Below are 14474 nucleotides of genomic sequence, written 5' to 3'. Positions count from 1 at the left end.
TGGCAGAGGGAGGAGGGGGTGCTCTGCATTGCGGTCCAAGAGGTTGGGTCCAGGGAGGGTAAGGGCCTTGGCCGGGCAGTGGGGGCAGGTGCTGGGTCACAGGAAGTGAAGAGGAGACCAGGAGGCACGGAGTGGAGGTGCTGATGACAACTATTCTAGAACTGGGGGCAAAGCAGAGGGGTGAAAGGGAAGAAGATTAGCTTGTTGGGGTAGCAAAGGAAGGGAAAGTTTGGGAGGTAAAGGGGAGCCTGAAATGTGTTTATGGGCCCCGAAGAAGGAGCCTGGGGAGGGAGAGATTGGACTGGAGATAGGGAAGGGAGTGGAGGAGGTGGAGAAAGGGCTCAGCTAGGTGGCCTGAGAGGACAAGGGGTGGTTCTCTGGCATCAGATTGGGCAGTGCCGAAAAGCCTGAGGCAGGAGACCAAGGGCTCCAGGCCCTGGCCTGCCAGTCTGACCTTCTTGGAGCAGCTCACTTCCTGTGGTCCCACAATCCCATTCAGCGAGTGTTGCCTGAACACCTACTGGGCTCCCAAGGGAGGCAGAGGAGGTGTGGGAGGTTCCTTTCACAGGGTCCCATAAAAGAGGGGGCTCTGGGGGTGCTAGAGCAGGCAGGAAGGCTTCCTGGAGGAGGTGGCACTTCTCTAAGCATCAGAAGCCAAGCAGGATTTCATAGTGTGGCACTTGAGTCCCAGTCCCCTTGGGGTGGGAGGTGAAGGTGCCGGGTACCCCCCTGACCTGGCCCCCTTCTCTCAGATGTGGAGCAGAGGAAGAGCCCCGTGTGTGGCTTCGTGACCCCCCTGCAGGGGCCTGAGGCTGATGAGCACCGGAAACCGGAGGTAGCTGAGCGGCGGGACCTCCCGGCCTGCCTGCCTCCCTGCCGAGCCCGGCCCCTCCCTCGGGTCTCTCCCGGCGCGGGGCAGGAGGGGCTGGCGCAGGTGCGGATTGGGTGAGGGCTGGGGGTCAGTGCCCGCGGTCTCACTGAGCCCCCTCCTGGTCCTCCCCAGGCCGTGGTCCTGGAGGGCAATTACTGGAAGCGGCGCATCGAGGTGGTGATGCGCGAGTACCACAAGTGGCGCATCTACTACAAGAAACGGGTCAGTGGTGGGAGGGAGGGGGGTCCGGGGGGCTGCGGACCACTGCCTCTCTTGGAAGAGCCCGGGCGGGACTCCTCTCGACCGCCCGACCCCGCCTGCCATTAAGATCCAGGCTGACAGCGCCACCGTGTGGCCCAGAGTCTCCTCGCCGCCTCCTTACCTCCCAGCGCGGAGGAGCTCCTGAGGGGAAATGGGGAGCCCTTTCGTCCGGGGGAGCTTGTGAGTAGGGGAGGCCTTGGCGGGCACTGATGGAAGAGGGACAAGATATCCAGTGTCCACCACTGTGTGTTCCTGCAGCTCCGTAAATCCAGCAGGGAAGGGGACCTCCTGACCCCAAAGCAGGTGGGTGCTCCCGGGACCCAGAGAACTGACAGCTTCCCTCTAGGTGGGTAAGGCGGTGGCCCGGCGACGGTGGGTCACGAAGGCAGTGGGTGTGGCCGCTGTCCTCTACTGATCGAGCCCTTCTCCCGGGAGGAGGGGGAGCCTTTGAGCGCAGTGGTGGGAAGACCCCAAGCCTTCCGGTTAGCCCAGCAAGTGGTGGGAGGCATGGGGGGAACAGAAGTCCCCAAGAACTGGGGTTCCGGGCAGGAAAAAAGTATAGGGGGCAGGAAGGGGACCCTTATCTGTTCAGCAGGCCACCCAGCTCTGTCTGCGGGGGGCAGTTGTCAGAGGCCAATGGGGTGGCCATAGGTCTTCCAGGCAGCACACTGGGTCCTCCAGAGAGAGGTGAGGAGGGCCGTGCACACACAGGCTCCCGACCTGCTGACCACCTCATCCCCCAGGCGGGGGCCATACGGAAGGGCGAGGGGCAGTGGGGGACCCCTGTGTCCCTCTCGTGGCTGCTGAAGGCTCTGTCTCCCTAGGCGGAAGGGGGTTGGCAGCCACCAGAGCGATGGTGCGAGCAGCTCTTCTCGAGTGTGGTGCCCGTGCTGCTGGGGGGCCCGGAGGAGGAGCCCAGCGGGCGGCAGCTGCTGGACCTCGATTGCTTTTTGTCCGACATCTCCGACACGCTCTTCACCATGACGCAGCCCAGCTCCGCGCCCCTGCAGCTGCCCCCTGAGGACGGTAAGGGCCTGCACCTGGAAAGCGAGGCCTGCGAGAATCCGGGCGGCCAAGGGAGGGTGGCCAGGGGATGGGCGGCCCCCACTCCACCCCGCCTGCCGCTCCTGATGGCACCCCTGCCCCCTCCAGCCTACGTGGGCAATGCTGACATGATCCAGCCGGACCTGACGCCCCTGCAGCCCAGCCTGGACGACTTCATGGAGATCTCAGGTGAGGCAGCGCCCCCTGTTGGGTGGGGTTGTAGGAGTGTGAGGAAAGTCCCCGGATGACCACCGGCCCTCAGGTCCGTCCCAGGCCCCTCCGGGAGGACGGATGGTCTAAGTGATTTCTGAGGGCCCTTCCTGGTCTCCCTTTGTCCGGACTTGGGGTGCAATTGACGTGGCCTCAGGTGAGAGCAGGGCCAGACTGGACACCTGAGCAGGCGCCAGGGCCCAGGGGCATGGATGCTAGAGGCTCTGCCCGCTCCCAGGAAAGGAGGGCATGTTGGGAATCTCAGGAGAGAAAGGGACTTTGATTTGTTTGGGCCCGTTTATTATTTACATAATTCCCTTTAAAAACTATGAAAGAACATTCCAGGGGCGCCTGGGTGGCTCAGTTGGTTAAGCGTCTGCCTTGGGCTCAGGTCATGATCCTGGGGTCCTGGGATCGAGCCCCACATCGGGCTTCCTGCTCAGCTCGGAGAGTCTGCTTCTCCTTCTCCCTCTGCCCCTCCCCCCAGTCGTGCTCTCTCTCTCTCTCTCTCTCTCTCTCTCAAATAAATATAAACAAATAAAATCTTTAAATAAATAAAAAAGAACATTCCAAACATACGCAGAGAGAGAGAGAGAGAGAGTGGTTCACTGAAGCCTCCTGTAACCATCACTGACTTCAATATGTATCAACCCTTGACCGGTCTGGTTTCATGGAGGCCTCACCCACTTCTCCTTCCTTAGTGGTTTTTAAGAAAATCCCAGGAATTATATCTTGTAAAGCATTTTTATTTTTTTATTTATTTTATTTTTTATTTTTTTAGTAATGTGTTTCTGTGCCTCCCTCCTCCTGACCCCAGGGCTGCTCGGTCACTGGTTTCTTGTGTCCTCCCGGAGATACCCGTGTCTGCGTGAGCACCTGTGGACAAATGTCTCTTTTTCTTTTTTTTTTTTTAAAGATTTTATTTATTTATTTGACAGAGAGAGAGATAGCGAGAGCAGGAACACAAGCAGGGGGAGTGGGAGAGCGAGAAGCAGGCTTCCTGCTGAGCAGGGAGCCCGATGTGGGACTCGATCCCAGGACCCTGGGATCTGACCTGAGCCGAAGGCAGACGCTTAACGACTGGGCCACCCAGGCGCCCCAAATGTCTCTTTTTGTTTTCACAATAGACTCTGCCTGACATTGCTTCCTTTACTTAGCTTAGATCCTGGAGACTGTCCCCGACAATCATACGAACAGGGGACTCTGGACCCTGCTAGGGGTCGGGTAGCCATAGAGGCTTGGCCTGTCTCAGCCCAGGCCCAGGGGGTAGGAAGGGGGTTTCTGGGATAAAGGCTTAGTTCCCATGACCCCTCCGCTTCTTCCGCACAGGGTCCTGGGCCTGTCAGTCAAGAGGTGGGGCGGGCACTAGGGAATGAGGAACCACCCCCACCCCTGCCTCAGCCCTGGGCAGGGTGGGGGCCGTGGGGGCAGAAGTGTTGATGGCAGAGCCCAGGGAGCAGACCAGTCTGGGAGGGCAGTGGTCCTGTCTGGGCACACGTACCCCCGCCACAGGTAGGAAACCGCCTCTTGCCCGGACTCTGCCAAATTGGGGGCTAGGAAGCCACTTCTCTCAATCCAGGGTGGCTGCTGGGGGGCGGTGAGCATGGGCAACCAAAGGTAGGGGATGTGGGTGATGCAGAGAGGTGGCTAGCGTGGCCCCCTGGCGCTGCACACACAGGGAGGGCCGGGAGCACCAAGGCCACCAGGGCTACTGCCTCGATTGTCCCCCAGAGCTCCTCACTTGAGAGGAAACCCAGGGACGAGGCCGGAACTCTACCGAGGGAGGGGGCTTGGGGAGGAGTGTTCAAGGAAGGGGAGGGGGATTGGAGTAGGAGAGGGTCTCAGGGAGGAGATATAGATCATTGGGGGACAGAAGCTGGGGGGGACTAGGGCTCCGTGGGTGGCCGGCTAGGGCTACAAAGCAACTTCTCTCAAGGGGGAAGGGACAGTTGAGGGCAAACTATGGCAGGGGGGGTGGTGGTGACTGGGCTCGGTACCCCATGAGCCCTGCAGAGCGCTGGGGAGGAGGCAGCAGCAGTGAGCGGGGAACAGGCCCCCTACGTGGCTCGCTCTAGAGCCTAGGCCTCAAGGGGCCTAGTGATGAGGCCCACGGTCTCTGGGGGCTGGGGGGATAGAGGATCAGTGACCACTCACCCTCTGCCACCCAGTGCCTCGGTTGAAGGGAGGCAGTAGGACAAGAAGATCCTTTCTGATCAGGTGGTCAAGAAAGACCCACATGAGTGCGTGCAAGCTCACACACACACACACACACACACACAAACACACACACCCGGGCACAGAGCCGACGTGCGCCTGCGGAGGGCCTCACATCAAGGTAGGCACACACGGACTCAGACAGAGCTACAGACACGGGGACACATAGCAGAGATGGATCCTGCATGAGACCACACGCTGACACCCACAGAGCGACAACCTTCCAGTGACACATGGGCACCAGACTCACATAAGATGCACATACAAAGTTTAACCCCATCAGGCTCCGGGTTGGGTGTGGGCTTATCTGTCCCGCTCCTGGGTCTCCTTCAAGGTGGCCTTTGGGAGAGAGGCCTGACCAGCTTCCCTGGCTGGGGAGCCAGGGCCTTGGCTGGGCCTTGTGTGGCTGGGTCGGGCCAGACCAAGAGGCCTTGGGAGCTGGTTCAGACCAAAGGCTGGTCAGGGTCAGAGAAAGGTGCCCGGAAGGGAGCGGGTGGGCGGGTGGCGCCCAGGCCCGGGATGTGGTTAGGCCACAGGCAGCTGCTTCCCAAAACCAGAATAGCCTGGGGCTTACACAACCCGCACCTCAGACAATCTGGCTGCCCCCTCCCGGCCAGCTCTTCGAGGCTTTCCAGCACCCCCCACTCCTGCCCCACTCTGAGCCCACCCTCTGACCCCTGCTATGACCCCCTTAGTCCTTCACCCCACTCCCGGGCTCTACTTTTGAGGCCCCACTTGACCTTCCAACAAACCAACTTGTCCCAGACCCACTGACCTCCTGACCCATCTCACCTCTAGCTCACCCCTTGAACTCCCATCACCCTGGGGCTCTTCCCTATCCCAGACCTCCGCCCCATGCACCTCACCCCTTTCCCTCACTGGCGGTCTCTATTACCCTGCCCCTTTCTATGGCCCCAGCAGAGTCGGTAACAGGAGAGGGAGAGGGGAGGGCCTAGGCCTGGGATGGGGAAGGGGACCCCATGAGCCAAGTGTAAGGCTCGGTGGGAGGACTATTTCCCGGGGGTTCTACTCACACCCCGACCCAGCCTCTGCTGTCCAGGGTGCAGGCCCATCCCACCCAAACCTCTGTTGCTGCTTCCCCTGAGTGAGACAGAAACTCTCCCAATTTCACAATCTCCTGTAGAAGCCCCCCCCGCCCGCCTCCCCCTGATCTCATTGCCAGCCAGGCCGGCCCAGCCTGGGGACAGGGCACGAGGCCCACTCTCCTCCCACTGCTTCCAGCCACGCCTGGCCTTATCCCTAACTGCCACCGCCTTGTATGTCTGAATTACAGATTTCTTCACCAGCTACCGCCCCCCACCGACGCCCACGCCCTCACACTTCCCGGAGCCCCCCAGCTTTGGCCCCATGGCCGACCCTTTCTTCAGCAGTGGGATCTTGGGCTCGGAGGTGCCCCCTGCCTCGTCGGGTGTGACCCACCTCTCAGGGCATAACCGCCTGCAGGTGAGCTCCCGCCCCCACCCCACTCAGCCCTGCCTAGCTCACCTGCCCCTGTCCGGGAGATAGGGTAATTCCCAAGTGCCCAGTCCTGTGCCTGGTCGACTGAGAGGGACTGGAGGGGGAGAGAGACCCCATCTCTGCCCTCTGAGAGGGAGCAATTCAGCTCAGGAGGAAGGACCCTCGTGAAGCAGAACTGGACCAGGTGGTTACAGAGGGGAGGCTGAGGGCAGCGGGCTGGGGGGCGGGGAAGGGGCAGTGGAGAGGGGAGGGCATGGAGGAGGACACCACCCAGGACCGGGGTTGCTTATGGAAGGCTTCCTGGAGGAGGGGAGGTTCTGGGCTTAGTGAATGGGTTGGGTTTGGACAGAAGAAGAGACTGGTAGAGGGCAAGCCAGATGGGAGGAGAAGCACAAAGGAGCACACAGAGACAGGAAGCTCAGTGTGAGTGTTTAGGACATGGTGAAGCTGCCATTTTGGATCAGGAACCCGCAGGCTCAATTTGGAGGTCGCCTCCCTGCTGCTCTGTCAGATGCCTTTTCCTTCTGTCATCAGACTGTTCAGGCACTCTTGTAGTTCATTGTTGAGAGGTCTCTTCAACTAGACAGCGAGCTCCTCGCTGAAAGAGCTAACTAAGCCTTGCTCAGGCTTACCTAGCACAGTTCAAGCACCTGAGCAGCACTGGCTAAATCATTGCCCAGTGACTGAGCTAGTGAGCCAGTGAGTGAATGTGTAGATGGATGGGTGTGTTGGTGAATGGATAGATGGGTTGTAGTTGAGGGTGGATGCTTACATGGGTTGGTGTCCATATGGGTAGGTGAGTGGTCGGTTGGATGGATGGGCTGTAGATGGATTTGTAGATGGATAGTTTGGTGGGTCAATGAATAGGCTGGTGGCTGAAGAAGTGGCGGGTCAGTGAACAGATGGTGGATAGGTAGAGGATTATGGATGGGTTGATGGATGAATGAAGTAGAGACGGTCAGATAGATTGGTGAGTGGGCTAATAACTGGTGGGCTGGTGGAGAGATGGGTGGATGAGTTAGCTCGCAAGTGAGAGGACAAATAGGTGAATGGAGGACGGCTGGGTTAGTGGATGGAATGGAATAATTAATCTGGCAAATGAAAAGATGGGCAGGAAGATTGCTACTCTTTCTCATGCCTAATTTGTGCATACGTGTGTTCCAATCCCTCCCCTCATTGGACTGCAGTTTCCCTTGGTGTGTGTGTGGGGGTGGGGGGAGGGACAGCAGGGATCATTTCTCCTATCTCTCCCAGTGCCCAGTCCAGAGCTCAGCCAGGTCAAGAGGCTGCCGGGGTGGCTGCCAAGACCAGCTCTCTCCCCTGCTCTGTCTGTCCCCCAACCAGGCCCGGAGCAGCTGCCCTGGCCCCCTGGACTCCAGTGCCTTCCTGAACTCTGATTTCCTCCTTCCTGAAGACCCCAAGCCCAAGCTCCCACCTCCGCCAGTCCCCCCACCCCTCCTCCAATACCCGGCCCTTGCCAAGGGACCTGGCTTAGAGCCCTGTCCCCCACCCACCTTCCCTCCCATGGCTCCTCCCCCGGCTTTGCTGCCGGAAGAACCTCTCTTCTCTCCCAGATTCCCCTTCTCCACTGTCCCCCAGGGCCCAGGAGTGTCCCCACTGCCTGCTCCCACTGCCTTCCCACCCACCCCACAGCCGGGTCCAGGCCCGGCCCCTGGCCCCTTCCCCATAGACCTTCTGCCCTCAGGGTATCTGGAGCCCACATTTGGGCCCCACTTCACAGTGCCCCAAGGCATGCGGCCCAGAGGCAGGCCCCCCACCCCATCCCCTAGAGGGCGGAAGCCCAGCCCCCCGACCTTGGCCCCTGCCATTGCCAACCCCACCGTCACTGCTGGGGGCAGCAACCCCTGCCTCACGCAGCTGCTCACAGCAGGTGAGATGGGGAGAACCGGGTCCACAGAGGGGAAGGTGGGGACCAGATGTGGAAGTGGGGTGCCTATGGGAGCAGAGGGTGAAGGTTTAAGGGGCAGGCTCAGGCTCAGCTGGGGGGGGGTGGAGAAGTGGGGAGGAATTAGGGACATGGGCCCTGAACCCAAAAGGGGAGTGGGCTTTTTTGGAGGGGAGGGAGGGGGTCTCTGGAGATGACGGGGTTGAGGCCGGCCCCAGTGGCCCTCACACTTCTGCCCATGCACAGCGAAGCCCGAGCAGACCCTGGAACCAGCACTTGTGTCCAGCACCCTCCTCCGGCCCTCAGGGTCCCCGGTAAGATGGCGGGCACTGGGAGGTGAGGGGGGACCCAGGGCTTCACCCCAACTCTCCACCCTTCTCCACTCCAGCAGGAGACGGCCCCTGAATTCCCTTGCACCTTTCTACCCCCGACCCCGGCCCCCACACCGCCCCAGCCACCTCCAGGCCCGGCCACACTGGCCCCTCCCAGGCCCCTGATTGTCCCCAAAGCGGAGCGGCTCTCGCCCCCAGCGCACAGCGGTAAAGAGGCTTGCAGGGCTTGGGGGACTCCAGGGGGTGGAGGGGAAGGAAGAAGGGGGGACTACATCTGAGGCCAGGATGAGAGGGACAGGGCCATGGGACCCTCTCCCCTGTGTCGGTCTCTCTGTGGGTCTGTCTGTCCCTGCCACAGGTGGTGAGCGGCGGCTGTCTGGGGAGCTCAGCTCCATGCGGGGCCCGGGGACTCTGAGTGTCTGCGTCTCTCCCCCTCAACCCATCCTAAGCCGGGGCCGTCCAGACAACAACAAGGTGGCACCTTTCCCTCACCCCGAGATCTGTTTGCTACCCCTAGGCCCTTCCATGCTCCTTCCTAGGCTCACCCCACTGTCTGCCCCCCAAGACTGAGAACCGGCGCATCACCCACATCTCTGCAGAGCAGAAGCGGCGCTTCAACATCAAGCTGGGGTTTGACACGCTGCACGGGCTGGTGAGCACACTCAGCGCCCAGCCCAGCCTCAAGGTGAGCCCCCAGCCCAGGCCGGCACCCCAGAACCGCAGGGCTCCTTCGTCGACCCCACCCCCCACCCCCTGCCCCGCCCAAGACCAAATCTCAGGACCCTCTGGACACCCAGTTTCCTCCTCCCACCCAGTGCCTCAGTGGGCCCCAGAGTGGGGCCACCTCCAGCACCTGAGCCCACCCTGGTGATGCCTGCAGGTGAGCAAAGCAACCACGCTGCAGAAGACAGCCGAGTACATCGCCATGCTCCAGCAGGAGCGCGCGGCCCTGCAGGAGGAGGCCCAGCAGCTACGGGACCAGATCGAGGAGCTCAACGCTGCCATTAAGTAGGCGGGGGGCCTGCGGGCGCTGGGGCCAGGGGCGTGCCGCGCGACTCCCCAGCCCTGACCGGCCCCCTGCCCCCAGCCTGTGCCAGCAACAGCTGCCGGCTACTGGGGTGCCCATCACACACCAGCGTTTCGACCAGATGCGAGACATGTTTGACGACTATGTCCGTACCCGGACGCTGCACAACTGGAAGTTCTGGGTGGTATCCTCCCTTGGCCCATGGGGGGTGGGGGTGGGGGGAGCGCGGCGGCCAGACAGGCCAGGCAGGGGCTCTGAGCTGCACCCAGGGGAAGGGACACAGGTTCTGCCCCCTCCTTCCAGGCCCGTGGCATCTTGGCCGGCAGGAGTGCCCAGTGATTCGCTGGGAGCAGAGGGAAACCGAGGGAGGAGCCCCTGGGTGAGGGGACCACAGCCCTGCCCACAGAATGTCCCAAGGGGAGTTTGGGAGAACCTCAAGTCTGTGTCGCGTGAGCGGGGTGGCTCCTGAAGAAGACGTGGAATCTCTCACTCCCTTACCTGGTCAAGCTCTTGGCTGAGCTGGGACAGGAAGCTAGGGACAGGGGATAGCGCAGCCCAGAAGGTGGCATAGAGGGGCCGGGCAGGCCGTGGCAGGATGGGAGGGTGGCTGCAGTGGGAGGCCTCCAAGTTCAAGGTGCCACCGTGGCCAGGACCTTCCCGGGGTTTGGGCCAGATGTCAGGGCTACACATGAGCTGGGTGAGGGTCCTGGCTGATCAACAGGCCTGCTCCTTGACCTGGGCCCAGTTCAGCGTCCTCATTCGGCCTCTGTTCGAGTCCTTCAACGGGATGGTGTCCACTGCAAGCTTGCAGAGCCTCCGCCAGACCTCCCTGGCTTGGCTGGACCAGTACTGCTCCCTGCCCGCTCTCCGGCCAAGTACGTGAGCCACCCCCCTGCCCACCAGAATGTCCAGGAACGTCCAGGAAGGTCCACTCTGCTCAGACCGCAGGTCCAGCCTGCTTTCAGAATAGCCTAAAGTTTTGGCCATCCCACCACGTACCTTGGATGGTCCTCCGGCCTCCAGGACACCTGCAGACAGAGTCCTGAGAAGGGCTGACGGTCCTGCCAGCTAGTATCTCTCCCTCATCCCTTCGTCTTCAGCATCCGGAGGAAGGGCCTGGACCCCAGGAGGTACCTCTCCCTCTCTCTCTCATTCTCTTTCCCCAGCTGTCTTGAACTCTCTCCGCCAGCTGAGCACATCTACCAGCATCCTGACAGATCCAGGCTGTATACCTGAGCAGGCCACACGGGCGGTCACAGAGGGCACCCTTGGTAAACCTTTATAGTGCGGGCCAGACGCTGCCACTCACTCAGCGGCCCCAGGGCTGCTTTCCCTGGGCGTGGGCTCCAGGGACAACTTCTGGGCACTCCCTTCCTGCCCCAGGCCCTGGCTGTCCCCCTGCCTGAGGGTCTAGCAGGGCCCAAATCTCTTCCACCTCCTGAAAGCCAGGAAGAGCTACGTTCTAGTCGCTGCTCCACCAGCGACGAACACTGTGACCTGGGGGACTCGTGCTCACTCTTGGGACCTCCATTTTCCAGTCTGCAAAATGGGGCTGGAGAAGCTTCAACCAGATGATGATCCCAAGGCCTTAGCAGCTGTGACACTTGGAGCTGAAGCCGGCAACTCAGGGAGCTTGGAGGAGGAAGGGGGATGATCCTGTTTCCTTGCCTCCCCCAGCTGCTTCCCGCCTCCCCCGGGTAGGACACAGGCAGAAAAGGAGGTTCCCACTCTCTGCTCCTTCGCTGGTCGCCCAGTGTGGGGTGGGGTGCTGCCGGATGGCATCCCTGGGTGAGGCCAGGAAGGTCTGATCCCAGGAGAGAGCAGGGCAGAGGGGAAGCCAAACCAGGGGCAGGCATCTTGTGTGCGTGTGGATGCGTGTGTGTGGATTTTGTAAAGAATTCTTGCCAATAAAACCAAAAACTGTTGGGGACTGTCAGTGTGTCTCACTCTGGGATGGAAAGAGAGCCAGTTGGCAGTGGGAGGTGGCCTTGAAAGGACCTTAGCTTTTCCTCTGAGCTGGAAGCCACCGGAAGGTTTCGAGTAGAGGTGGGACGAGGTCAGATGTAAATTCTTAACAGAATCCCTCCGGGTGCAAAGCCAAGAATAGGCCCCAGGGGGGCAAGGACAGAAGCAGGGAAGCCAGTTTTAAGCTGTTGCTATCATCCTGGTCAGAGAGGACAGACCCTGGTCAGAGAGGACAGACACTCGTCCTGGAATTCCTCTCTCCATGACCAGGAAAAGGTTCAGAAAGGCTTACCACCTTCCAAGCTGGAAGAGGGCAGAGCCGAGCCAAGGAGTAGAAGGGACAGGGCCCTCCGTTGGAACCATCCAGAAGGAGAACAGGCTGCCACTGGGGGTGGTGACCTCCCCATTAGGTGAGATGTGCAAGCGGGAGGGGGGGCGGCCACTTGGTCGGGATGTCTTAGAAGGAACTGATACTTCAGATGGGGAATTGGGGTGAGTGGCCCCAGTATTTCATTGATTCTTTTATTGAGCTTTGAACAAATCTTTTCTGAGGGCCCACTGGGAACCAGACGATGATCTTGGTGCTGGGGATTCTGTTCGCTGCTGGATCCCTCTCCTCATGGGGCTGATTCAAGCCTCTTACATCTCAGGACTTCCACAGATGCTTCCGTGGCCATTGACTTCCCCTCATTTGTGTGGAATCACAACACAGATAACAATACTAACTACACACTCATCTAATGTTTACTCTGTGCCAAGCACTATTTGAAGCACTTTATGTATGTATATGAACTCACTTATTATATATTAACATCTACCTCTAAGGGCCAGTTGTGAGGATTTCAGGGTAAATATATATAAAGTACTTACAACAGTGACTGGCATAAAGCACTCTTATTATAAGAGTCATCACGGGCGCCTGGGTGGCTCAGTCGTTAAGCGTCTGCCTTCAGCTCAGGTCATGATCCCAGGGTCCTGGGATTAAGCCCCACATGGGGCTCCCTGCTCAGTGGAGAGCCTGCCTCTCCGTCTCCCTCTTCCTGCGTCTCTGCCTGCTTGTGCTATCCATCAAATAAATAAAATATTAAAAAAAAAAGTTAGCGTAATTATTTATAATCCCCATTTCACAGATGAAAAGTTGAGGCACAGAGAGGTTAACTAGCCCCAGGGCTGCTTGGTTACTGTCTGACTCTAGTCTCTGCTTTTACCCAGCTCTCTCTACGGTGCAGGGAACAGGTGCACCCAGGCCTGGAGGGCTATCTGTTGCTGCAGACAAAGGTTTGAAGTGGCTGAGAGGTAAAATCCTAACGGTGGGGGCACCCGGGTGGCTCAGTCGTTAAGCGTCTGCCTTCGGCTCGGGTCATGATCCCAGGGTCCTGGGATCGAGCCCCACATCGGGCTCCCTGCTCGGCAGGGAGCCTGCTTCTCCCTCTCCCACTCCCCCTGCTTGTGTTCCCTTTCTCGCTGTGTCTCTGTCAAATAAATAAAATCTTTAAAAAAAAAAAAAATCCTAACGGTGTGCTCTGCTGTTTTTCCCCCATGCACACCCTCCCAGGAAGGTCCCCATAAGACATCCCCTTAACCCCCCTTGACCCTGTGTCCCCCCACTAGATGCCACTTTTCCTTGAGAGAGCTATCTACACTTGCTCTCCTTCTCTCCTCCCCTCCCACTCACCCCATCTTTGGTCTCCTCCTCCCCAGTTCCACCCCAGCCTCACCCCTACACTGACTTGCTGTTACTAAGGTCACTTGACTCCCTCATTGCCAAATCCAAATTTGCAGTGCTCTTCCTGCCTTCCCCTGGGCCCTTGGATTTCATTTTTTTTTTTAAGATTTTATCTGAGAGAGAGAGCACGAGCAGAGAGACAGAAGGAGAGGGAGCAGCAGACGACCCCCCCGCCCCACACTGAGCAGGGAGCCTGGCGAGGGGCTCAGTTCCAGGGCTCTGGGATCATGACCTGAGCCGAAGGCAGACGCCTAACCGACTGAGCCGCCCAGGCGCCCCAGCTTGGACCTCATTCTAGAACCACCCTTTCCTCATGAATCCAGAATTCTCTCCAGGCTCTCCCTCCTCCCTGACAGTGCCTTCCCAGGGCCTGCTGTGGGAGCCTCTTCTTCCACCTGACCCTTCCTGGCCCACTTCCTTCTTACTTTGTGGCAAGCCCCGGGTAACAGCATTCCCTTTGGCCTCTCTGCCGAGGATCCACTCTTCTGGATCTGCCCTGCTTTGCCCCTGGAGCTACAAAAGCACATATCCAACTGCCACCCTAACCCCTCCCTTCTGGATGTTTCACAGCTCCCTTTACCTCGAAGGAACCAAAACAGAACTCATTTCTTTTTTTTTTTTTTTTTTAAGATTTTATTTATTTGACAGTGATAGAGAGAGAGAGAGAGAGAGAGAGCACAAGCAGGGGGAGCAGCAGATGGAGAAACAGGCTTCCCGCAGAGCAGGGAGCCCGATGCGGGGCTCGATCCCAGGACCCCGGGATCATGACCCGAGCCGAAGGCAGATGGCTTAACGACTGAGCCACTCAGGTGCCCCAGAACTCATCATTTCTGAGACCATAGCCCACAGTCTTCCTCCTCAAAGCTGGTCCTCTTCGTGTTCCCCATCCCCAGGAAGGGTGCCACCATCCAGACACTTATACAAGCTGGAAACAGTCATCTTCAGCTCCTGTCAACATCCCACTGCCCTGTGGTACCTGTTACCAAGGCCTGGCCAGGTGACCTCGTAGGCATCCATCCCCACAGCCACCACCCTGGTCCAACAGAACATCCCCTTCTACGTATAGTCTTGTATTAGTTGGCTGTATCCCTGACAGCTGCTTTTCAAACTTAAATGTGCACTTGAATAACATGCTTTAAAAAATCTTCACAACCAGACCCAGTCTAGCCCAATTAAATCAGAAGCCTTCCATGTGGAAGGTTCGACCACCAGCATTTCTTAAGTGATTCCAATACGCAACCAAGGTTAAGAACCACTGTAAGAAGATGCTTTGAGCTGCAAATAACGAGTGTCTGGAGCTCAAGTTAGTTAAATATGTGGATCTTTTTTTTTTTTTTTTTAAGATTTTATTTATTTATTTGACAGAGACACAGTGAGAGAGGGAACACAAGCAGGGGGAGTGGGAGAGAGAGAAGCGGGCTTTCCACGGAGCAGGGAGC

The 14474-nt window shown here is 58.9% G+C and overlaps 1 protein-coding gene across 14 annotated transcripts in view; it reads left to right on the top strand.

The window, feature by feature from the left end:
• MLXIPL (MLX interacting protein like) overlaps positions 1 to 14474 on the top strand; it is a 35762-nt gene that overhangs the window by 20412 nt on the left and 876 nt on the right. For 2 of the 14 annotated variants that reach the window (XM_078074478.1, XM_036112553.2), the window contains exons 3-18: positions 753 to 835; positions 1004 to 1093; positions 1391 to 1435; positions 1957 to 2158; positions 2285 to 2365; positions 5895 to 6064; positions 7334 to 7970; positions 8232 to 8299; positions 8374 to 8524; positions 8676 to 8791; positions 8883 to 9002; positions 9198 to 9325; positions 9405 to 9528; positions 10090 to 10219; positions 10511 to 10615; positions 10883 to 11269. In XM_078074478.1, coding sequence (XP_077930604.1) covers positions 1052 to 1093; positions 1391 to 1435; positions 1957 to 2158; positions 2285 to 2365; positions 5895 to 6064; positions 7334 to 7970; positions 8232 to 8299; positions 8374 to 8524; positions 8676 to 8791; positions 8883 to 9002; positions 9198 to 9325; positions 9405 to 9528; positions 10090 to 10219; positions 10511 to 10615; positions 10883 to 10998 — 2235 coding nt within the window. In that variant the 5' untranslated portion in view covers positions 753 to 835; positions 1004 to 1051 and the 3' untranslated portion in view covers positions 10999 to 11269. Of the gene's footprint in view, positions 1 to 752; positions 836 to 1003; positions 1094 to 1390; positions 1436 to 1956; positions 2159 to 2284; positions 2366 to 5894; positions 6065 to 7333; positions 7971 to 8231; positions 8300 to 8373; positions 8525 to 8675; positions 8792 to 8834; positions 9003 to 9132; positions 9326 to 9404; positions 9529 to 10089; positions 11270 to 12521; positions 13643 to 13928; positions 14033 to 14474 lie in introns of those variants that run through there. The other 12 variants (XR_013448718.1, XM_036112554.2, XM_036112555.2 and 9 more) reach the window with 12 other exon arrangements.

Source organism: Halichoerus grypus, chromosome 6 (genome assembly GCF_964656455.1).
Source record: "Halichoerus grypus chromosome 6, mHalGry1.hap1.1, whole genome shotgun sequence".
NCBI lineage: Eukaryota > Metazoa > Chordata > Mammalia > Carnivora > Phocidae > Halichoerus > Halichoerus grypus.
Note: the sequence above shows the minus strand (reverse complement) of the source record. Positions and strands in the feature narration are given on the sequence as shown.